Source organism: Egretta garzetta, unplaced genomic scaffold (genome assembly GCF_000687185.1).
Source record: "Egretta garzetta isolate BGI_Z169 unplaced genomic scaffold, ASM68718v1 scaffold1136, whole genome shotgun sequence".
NCBI classification, from domain to species: domain Eukaryota; kingdom Metazoa; phylum Chordata; class Aves; order Pelecaniformes; family Ardeidae; genus Egretta; species Egretta garzetta.
In genome coordinates, this window is record NW_009260127.1 from 102341 (window position 1) to 112237 (window position 9897).

Below are 9897 nucleotides of genomic sequence, written 5' to 3' on the forward strand. Positions count from 1 at the left end.
AAGCCCATAATCAAACAAAAACAGCTCAGGGAGCTTTAAAGCATTATTCTTTTCAAAGGGTTGGTTTTTTTTTTCCTCTTGAAAGGATTGAATTAGTCTCAAACCTTAACCCACTTTTAGACCTATTTAAACAACCGTGTTTCCAAGGCTTAGCCTCCCTTGCTGTGGCGTGCTTTGCTGGATTCGGCTCCGCTGCGCTTTGCGGAGCGGGGCTGAGGCTGCCGGGGTGCGGGCGTGATGAGGCTGACCTTGGTGCAGCTCCAGCAAATCCCACCCTCCCCGTACGCCCCCTGCTCAGCTCGCTGCACCTACCCCTCCACGCAGCGACGTGACGTGGGTAAGCCTGGAAACTGAAACGCCGTGGCGCATTTCAGGGAGAAGACTGGCCTTTGAAGACTGCCTGCTGACAGAACGGGCGAAAGTCATTTTTCAGACATGGCAAGGTAGGAATCGGCTCTCCTGCCACCTAACCCGGCGCCATGCGACTCCCCCGTCCTGCATGCAGCAGAAATTCCTTGCTGACAAACAGAGTTGCCTCCACGGTGATCGTCACTTCAGCCACGTCCATACAAGGCTTTTAAGACGCACCGCGAGCATTCCAGAACGGGACGTTCCAAATGATCAAATGCTCAGCCGAACTCCGCTCCTGAAGATGTAATGGGGCTTAAATGGAAACAGATTTGGGCTAGGACTGAACGGACTTGCAAATTCCAATTGCAGGATCTCAGGGTCTGAATCAGGGTGGGACACAGAGTCCAACCCTCCTGGCTCCCAGGCATTTTCGTGAACTGCTCCGTGCTCGCTGCCTTATTGCCCCTGCAGTTGGCCAACCCCAGTCCCTGGCAGCTGAACTCCAACAATTTTTCCCTTGGGAAGCACTTCACCTATTCAAATGTGTCTCTGAATGCGCTGTCTTTTGGTTTTTGTGTGGAACCGTCGCTCTGGCATGCAGTTGAGCCGTTCACTTTATATGGCAAACTTGTACGTAAGTCTCAAATTGACCAGTTCCTTGGGGTCTAGCCCCCAAACTCCCCTAAAATTCCTTGGAAAATCATACAGAGGAGAGGCTGGGGTGAAGCTGAGTGTGTGCTTAAGCATTTTATTGGGTTAAAACTTTCTTGAATGAATGGGTAGTGCCCGGAGGTTTCCATGTGGCTCATTACTTAGGTTCGAGCATGGTCTGGAAATGGGAGGGGGGCATCTTGCTGCAGATGTGAGCCCCAGGATGAGGATGAGGAGCTGGGGAGCGAGGCACAAGCAGTGAGCCAGGCTGCTCGAGGGGCTGCTTTCCAGAAAGCCCTGGCTGTGAAATGTCAAGGATGCCTCAGCAGGAGGTTTCCACCCTGCCTCTTCCTGCCTTATCAGCCACACAGGAAGATGGAGAGTGAGCAGAAAAACAAGGCTGGACGCTGGCCTTCCTGGCTTTGTTACTGAAAGGCGAGTGGGGCTGCCAGCACGGAGCCCGCGAGGAGTGGCTGCCCGCGTTTTGGAAGCTGAGACAGGGTCCCCCCCGGACAGGACGGAGTATCTAAGGGTGAATGGCCACGTTAAGTGAAGGTGTTGACCTGGGGATCCATGCTGGGTGCTCCAGAGTTTGGTCCCCAGGGCAGGTCACTGCAGTCCCATAGATTTCTGCTTTGTTCTCCTTCATGGAATTCATCCTGGCTGGTGGGAGGATCTGTCACTGGAAAATGGGAGCATTCTCCAAGGCTGCCATTCACTTATTTCCTCTTGGATTAGTGTCTCCTAACTTCAGCTGTCCCAGTCTGAGGACATTTCCCCTTGCAAGCATCTGGAGGAGGAGGCCAGTCCGAGGGTGATCCATCCACCCTGCCACTGTCCCTGGGCTGCAGAGGGAAATGGTTACCCCGACGCCAGTGCTCAGGATGCTGCTTGTCCCTTGGAGGAGACGAGTCTCTCCTTGTCACATGCTCCTTCAGGGACCCTCAGTCCCTGTCAACTCCCACTGCTGGCTCCTTGGGGAGGGTTTAATGTGAGCCGGAGGAGGGGAAGGAGCATCCCCATTGGGACCAGGATCCTTGTTCTGGGTGGGGTTTTTTGTTGGATTACATGCTGTCGTGGGCAGGCCTTCTCCTCTTTACCACCATCACCGCATTTGAAGGAGTCGCTCTGTCTTCCCCATCCTGGTGACACCAGGGAATAAAACAGATCTTCACGTAGCTCTGAGGTCGTAGAGCACGCGTTGGTTCTGTGCAAAGGCTTGAGGCCAGGCCGCGTGGTTGCTTTTTGTCTGCATGAGTGAAAAGTTGGCCCTTGTCTCTGCTAACCTTAACTTTGCTTGGCAGCTTCCTTGAGGAAGTTACAGCTTCGGGGTTCCGTGGCCGAGGCGCTGAGACCTCTCAAGTTACGCCAAGGTCAAGCAGCAGGCGGTGAATCTTGGAGAAATCTCTGGCTCGCCCATCCGGAGCTTCCATGAACTGACCGTACAGCTTTGGAGCAGACCTGGACGTTCCCACCCCGCGCTGCTGCTGTAGCTTCCCCCATCCACCTTAATGAGCACGAGAAGCACCTGGGCAGCGAATGCTGGAGTTGGCATCTGCCCTGGTGAACCAGGACATGCCCCATGCTGCAGCACCCTCGTTATCTTCTCACAAACACAGCTCTGAACGGGACATGGTGGTGGAATTGGACTTGTCACCGGTGGAGAGCCTGGGAAAAATGGCACTACAGCCGCACGGAGCCTCTGCAGCTCTGCCGGCCTTTGGGAAGGCTGCGCTCTGAGCCGATGTGTCAAAACATGTGGTATCAGTCCCCTGACGAACATCTAACGATCCTGGCCCAGACTTCTTGTGCATTTCTGGAAGGTGAGGCTGATGGGCACTAGAAGCCCTTTGCTCCGCTCGGTTGTCTGTATATTTTGAGTCCTATTAAATAACCTCTTTTGACCGAACCTCTTGTCTCTTAAATGAGTCCTAATACCCCTTTTGTCATGCCACTGAGGTGTAATTACATTCTTAATCTTCTTTATTAACTTCTTTTTACCTGAAGACACAAACACAACTCCATGCCACTATTTTTGCTCCCGTGTTGTGAACTGGAAAAGTGTTGTGATTTTTTTTTTTTTTTTTTTTAAACAATAAAAATCATTCTAGCAGTAATAAAACATGTTGGATTTGAAAAGAAAGAAGAGAATTGGGGTTGTGGAGCAGAGCTGGGAGCAGAGGAGGGTGGCTGCATCCTCCTAGGCATGCGAGCCTGACCAGAACGTGCTCCCTCTGCTTTCCGGACCCGGGCTCTGTGGAAGGTGGAGAGAAGCAAGGTGAGAGCTGTAACCCCAGCCCCTGCCTCCTGTGAGGGCGCAGGCATCCAGGAGAGAAATGAAGGCTTCTCCACACCTTCACGAGGATTTTGTTTTGAGTTTCCTTTTATTTTAGGTACGGGAACTGTGAAAAGCCGCACAGGTTAAGAGTGAAAACAGACTGGATGCCTGGATGTCCGCTACCAATGAGCAAGTCTTTCCCTTATCTCTTGCTTTCCCATAATTAAGTAAGACCGAACCTCCAGCTCCCTGAGAGCTCTGCAGAGCTCTTGTGGAGGGAAAGTACTTGAATTCACACTCATTTCTCTGGCTTAATTCCCTGAAGCAAGGTCACGCCGAGCCTGGGCACCTGTCCATCCAAAAATCGCCCCGCAGTGCTGAAGGATCGATGGTACGTGCGGCGTGGAGCTGCTCCAGGGCTCTCGCCTGAAAACAATGGGGTCAGGCCGTGGGGCAGAGTTCCCACGCCACATCATTAGGGAGCGTTTCCTTTCTGACTCGGGAGTGTCAGGCATTGTTTTGGAAGGGATGGGTACTGGCATGGTTTCCAGTCCGTCGCCTTCATCATCCCGTCTAGGGAGCCGACACGCTTCGCCCCTCTCCTCCCTGCAGGATTAACGCCCTGCAGTGCCGCAGTCCTCGTCAGGCAGCGGAGTCCCAAGGTGGGGTCGGCGCTGTTGCTGGCAGCAGGAGAGGCACCTAACGGGACAAGGTGTTGGCTTTATTTAGCCAGCAGGCTCAAACCTCAGCAGGCAGCTCCGTTTCCTAACAGCCTATTGGAAAAGGTTGTGCTCCCGGTACTGGATTAAGGGGTGGATTAAGAGATTCCTACAACGTGTGATGTTGCATCAACCTTTGCGAAGTGAAACCTGTCTCTTCTGTATCACTTTTTGCAGCCTCCCTGCTACCCATTTTTGCTTACTGGCAAATGCAAGCGCTGAAGGTTTGGACCGAGCCTGACACAAAGTCCTGGGGGCCCGGCCCTGCGCCCCTGCATAGTCATTATTTCCCTTGCACTTCCCATCGTAAGGCTTGGCGGGTCGCAGGGCACAGTGCAGCTTTGCAAAGGCTCAGACGGAGCAGACATCACCTAAGGTTGGCTGGCTCCCTTTTGATCAATGCTGTGGTAAACAATCAGAGGTTTTTAAACCAGAGCAGATAACAAACTGGAGAGAAGGAACACAGTGCTGGGGTTTGGGGTTTGGGTTTGGTTTTCTTTTTCCAGCCGCATTTGGACCTTGTATCTCGTGCTGTCTCACCTCAGCCGCCGCCTCCTGCGTGGAATCCCACTGCTTTCTTGCAGGCAAAGCGAATCGTTCCTCAGAAATGAGGCAGAACTGGGATCTCCAGGCAAAATCCCTGGCTTGCTGTTTCTGCTGGGCCACCAGCAACGAGGCCTCCAGGGCCAGGGCACCCGCTCTCAGGGCATCAGGGAGTGAAATTCCTCAGCAGAGCAGGAGCCCTCGCGTGAGTACCACGGCCCTGAGCCAAGCTCTGCCAATGCTCCTGAGAGCCCTCCACTCTCCCCAGCGAGCGCAGTTGCGACCGTGGCTCCTGTGGAGGCACAAGAGGGGGGGTGAGAGAAAGATGCCGGACCCAGAGCATCCTTTTTGGGCAGAGCAGGCCCGATGGGCATCCCTGCTGCTCACTAGCGATGGTCAGGAACAGCTCCCAGGCTGGTGTCTCAGAGGCCGAGTCCTGCTGGGGAGATGGGCATCCCCCACGCCCCAGGCACTCCCCGGGTATTTTCTGGGCCACAAAGAGCTTCGGGTCCCGGGTGTAACACGGGGTCGCCACTGCTGAGCCTGCAGCAACCCGCGTCCTGCTCCCAGGCACCTGTAAGGCTTTTGCTCACGAACTTCTGCGCTGGTATAAAACAAGAGCACTTTAGCAACCAACAGGGAATCGGGGCTTCTGGATCAAGCAAAGCTCCAAACCCACCCTGGGCCACAGGAGACAAGCCAGAGAACTTTACTCAGTAGTTTCTACATCTCATTTATAACTCTGCTTAAGCTAAAGTGCATGTTAAACACGGACCCCATCTTTGTTTAAAAACACACATCCCCAGACTGCCTATCCTCCCGGGATTTCTTTTTTGGCTTTCTTTTTAAGTACACGCTGTAGCTAAAATTGGACTTGCTTCAATTTTCAGCCTCTGTCTTTTCTTTCAGAGCTTTCTGCCATGCCAGTGGATGCACAGATTATACTCAAGATAATTTTAGCCCATAGTATATGTGGGGTTATTAATTTGCCTTCTGGAGGCCATGTATCTCGCTGGATGGGGAGGGGGGAAGAGAAGCAGCTCCCAGGGGTCTTCCTCTGACGTCTTAGGAGGGTTCTGTTTTCCCGTCTGGAAGGAAAGGCGTGTGACGACTCTGGTTTAGGGCATCACGAGTAAAAGTCCCCCCACACTGCAGAATCAGTTTCCCAGGGCATTTTCTCATGGAAAAATCACTGAGCTGAAAAGGAAACAGCAGGGCCCTTGGTAGGAGGTGGGAAGACTCTCGGCGAGGCCGGTTCCTTTATCACTCTGCTGAGCCACGGCTTTTTGTGGCTCGGCTTGTATTGTTCCTGCACTCACAGAGGCAAAATGGGAGAGTCTCAGTCATTCAAACCCTTGCTCCTGCCCTTGGCACGGGTGACTAATACTGCTGCAGATGGAGATTTATTGGGCAATTGCTAGGCTCCTTGCAAGATGGGAAGAGCCTTGTAATTTCTTCTTTTGGCCACAGCTTCAATCTGTTCACGGAGCAGGAATAACAAGAGAATACAGATGGAATGATGTCTCTCGCTGTTTTCCGCGCCCAAGTGCTGGAATACAAAGCGCAAGTCGCTGTTGGGTGGAGGATGTGATGGTAATGGCTTCCAGCGAAAGGGAGGTGATTCCTCGGCGTGCTGCTGAAACGGGATGAGGCTGGAGCGGAGGGAAGTTTTTGCACCAAAGCTGCTTCTTCAGAGCGAAATGCCAGTGCGGTGGCATTGCAACACTTTGCAAACAGGTTTTGCTGAGTTGTTGCAGGGGGTTGTTGTTGTTTCAGTATCAAAACTCCAGAGAAACTTTTCATTTAGAAAATACCAAAACATTTGGAGAGGTGTGAAATAAAAAACCCTTTTTGTTTCCAGCTTTTCCTTTCCTTTCTCCTAAATGAAGGAGTTTAAGACAGCACAGAAATAAAGGATTTTGTTCTTGTTTTATCAGCTACGTGCAGACCAAAGCAGGGCTCTGCTGGTTAGTGGCCCTGGCTGACACAAGTGATACTGGTCCTAATGAGGGACGAGAGTCCCCTTAGCCCTACCCAGTAAATTTGTGAGGGACACAGAGTGCTCATGAGCACTGCATGGCCCGAGGACCCCCCATTGCCCGTGGCGTAACCGTGCTGCGCAGCGGCAGCCCTGGGTGCCGGGACCCTGCGATCCCCACGGTTACACAAAGGGTCCCGCTGAGAAACCTGCAAGCGAGTTTCCAGATCTCTGACACGTGGCCTTTAATCAGTGATTGACTTGGGAATTAACAAGCCAGATCAAATGAAATGAGCTCCTAAATCCCTGGGAATTATCTTAGCATCACAAATAAGTCCTGCTGACGTGCAGCAAAGTGGGAGAGAGCGAAGGCAAGGTGGCCAGCTGAGCCTGGCTAGCAGCCTCCCTCGGGGACCCGGCCACAGGCGTCCTTGACAGCAAATCTTCATGCTGGAAAAAGCACGCGGCCGTCGCCAGGCAAGGAGCTGATCCCTCCAGCCAGATCGTGCAAGCCGTACCTGAGGGATGAGGCGAGGATCTGCAGAGACGCAGATCCCCGTGCTGTGGACCTGGGTCCTGCTGGGAGTTGGGGTGAGGACACGGCACCAAGGAGAGAACCTGGCTCGTGTCCCAGGTCTGCGTCAGAGTGGCCCGGGGGCTTCTTCACTCTGCGGAAACTCTCCGCAGAGGCAGGGTTGCTGGAGCAATCCCCGAGGGGTAAGTCAGGGCATAAAAACCCTGTCGAGATGCATCTTTTTCCGCCTGTGCTGGCTGACGGAGCCAGGCAGATGTGCTGGTTTCTCTCCTCCTCTCTCTGCTAATGTTTTAGCTCCAGTGAACGCCGCTACCTCGTTTGCCCCCGCACTGCAGGAAGAGCTGGTCCCACGCAAGGTGTGAAGCTCTGGGTGAATTCCAACTTTACCGGGCTCATGTTTACCATCTTGCCACTCTCATACAGACCCTTTCTGCCCACCTTACATCCCTCCCTGGTTCCTGACCTCCCTCTCCTGTGTTGTCTTTTCAGTCCTGAGCTATGTTTGCAGAGCTGGCCAGTTCGTTAGCTCTCTGCAAATTTCATTAGCAGGCTGGTTTCCTCCTCCTTCCACATCATTAAATTAGAGATGTTAAATAAAACTGGACCTCTGGGAGGAAAGTGGAGGCAGAAAGGGAAAACACATCACGGTAGGAACACATCAGTGAGGCATTTCATTTAAGGGAAAAAAGCCAAAACCAACCAAAACTTTCAAAGCTGCCTGTGCCCAATATAACCTGCCGGGGGAACGAAGGCCTGTTTCCCTCTTACTTGGAGGCTGCTTTGCATCAGATCAGCGGTGCTGCAGGGTCAAGGGAGAGGGGATGCTCAATTTGCAACTGCTTTAAAGCACCAGTGAAAGGAGAGTCACAGGGAATGGCCATCGGGTAGTTTATACTGGTTAGACCTGTGCTGGGCCAGTCTCGAGTGTACGGAGAAGTTAAGCTGGTACAAAGGTGCCTCGTTTCAGGAGAGTTTACCTTCTCAGGGGAAATACCACGCCAGGAGTGGACACTGCTCTGGACTGCGTCTCTGGAGGTCTTGAGCCCACTCCTGGCCCTTCCACTAACTCTTACTGCTGTTGTCTTAGCTCAGCTTCAGACTTGCCCTTGACCCCAAGTTCCCAGTGGCCCAAATCTACACCATAGCTGTTGTCTAGCCTAAGCCAACCTGATCTCCAGATGAGCTTGGCTCAAACTCTGTGAAGGTCTAGGATCTCCTCCTGCAGGCCATGGGACAGAGATGGGTTTCAGCTCCGGCTCCTGCTCCAGCTCTGGGTCTGATTCTGGTTCTGCCCTGCTGGAAGCCCCTGTGGGATTTAAGGCATTTCGTCAGGACACGAACGCAGCCAGACCTGCTCAGAATTACACCCCTGTTGAGCGCTTCTCTGGACAGGAGCCTGTCTCTCTCCTGTCATTCCCACCCTCTCCCTGCCCCATGCAGTACATTGTAAGTTGGTGGGAATGGGGCAGAGCCTTCAGTGAGTCGCTCCGCAGCAGGCGACTCTCAGATCTCACTGCCAACCTAAGCCACCAGACCCTGAAAGAGTCTTGTAGAGAAGAGAGGAGAGCTGTGAGTCTTGGACTCAATACTCTTAAAATCTTTCCCAACCTAAAGGATTCCATGATTCTATGACTCTATGGCCCTTAAAGGAAACTTTGGCAGTCTTCTGGCCTGGTCTTTTGCAGAGGGGTGAATTCTCCCATCAAGCAGACCCCTTTCCCAGACAATAGCGCTGTAATTATCTTCAGAGACAAGGAAAAACACATGCCCTAATTAAAACTCAATTCATCTCCTAAGCAGCAGTTTCACACTAAATACATAAATAAACTGAGAGTGTTTGTTGTTCTGCTTTTGCAGCAAGAAGATATTTTGGTAACTGTTTATTATGAATCAACACATCATAGGGGAGCTAAACTGCAACATCAGGGCTGAACAGAGCAAATAGGATGTTTGAGGACAGTAAGCAGGAGGACATAAACATAACTTCAGAACGGTTCTCTTTTCATTTTGCCCACGTTTTCAAGGTCCGTTCCCTCCCTCTCACGCCCTCCCCCCCTCTTCTAAAAACAATGATATTTTTGTGCTCCCTGTAACAAAATTCAAAGCCATGATATTAGCAATTCCCTGCAAGTCCATTGTTCCCTGCTCCCTTAAAGATGGTCAGCCGGGAGGGAAACGGGGCATGGGAGCTCAGCCCCGGGCTCGCGTCCCCCCCTGCAGAGGACAGTGCCCCAGCCCAGGGCTCTGCTCCTCCGCTGCCCGCAGGCCTTTGTGCCAGAAGGAGCATGGAGAAGGGCTCCCGCAGCCCCCACTGCCAGCCATGCTTCCGAGGAGACCCTCCTGCAACGCCCCGCCACTGCCAGAGCCTCCTTGTGCCCCGATTCACCGCCCTGTGCCCCGGCAGAGCAGCACAGAGAGCCTTTGTGGAACCAGTTTTCCAGACGACAGCCTTATAAAGCAAAAGGTGGAAACTTGGGGCCAGTTTGCGTAGCACGGAGGAGTTCCTGGAGCATGGCAGGGGCTGTGGGAAGTCATAGAATCATAGAATGGTTTGGGTGGGAAGGGACCCCCAGAGGTCACCCAGCCCAACCCCCCTGCAGGAGCAGGGACACCTTGAACCACATCAGGTTGCTCACAGCCCCGGCCAACCTGGCCTGGAATGGTCCCAGGGATGGGGCCTCCACCCCCTCTCGGGGCAACCCCTGCCAGGCTTTCACCACCCTCACGGCAAAGAATTTCTGCCTTAGATCCAGTCTGCCTAAGGTCCAAAAAGACTGCACTGTCAAGGATTTTGGTAATTTAAAATCTAATTGGCTGTTCTGCAAATGTATTTTAATTTTCA

General features: G+C 52.8%; 1 protein-coding gene across 5 annotated transcripts in view; it reads left to right on the plus strand.

Annotated features, from left to right (window-relative positions):
* Nucleotides 1-6267, plus strand: part of VPS45 (vacuolar protein sorting 45 homolog) — a 33503-nt gene extending 27236 nt beyond the window's left edge. The window contains exons 14-17 of one of the 5 annotated variants that reach the window (XR_004842356.1): nt 2307-2825; nt 3114-3280; nt 3396-3507; nt 3606-6267. Coding sequence is in view for 2 of the 5 variants with exons in the window: in XM_009641440.2 (XP_009639735.1) it covers nt 2307-2394 (88 nt within the window). In the remaining 3 variants the exon portion in view is untranslated. Of the gene's footprint in view, nt 1-374; nt 988-2306; nt 3081-3113; nt 3281-3395 lie in introns of those variants that run through there. The other 4 variants (XR_004842355.1, XR_004842357.1, XM_009641440.2 and 1 more) reach the window with 4 other exon arrangements.
* The last annotated feature ends 3630 nt before the right edge of the window (nt 6268-9897 follow it).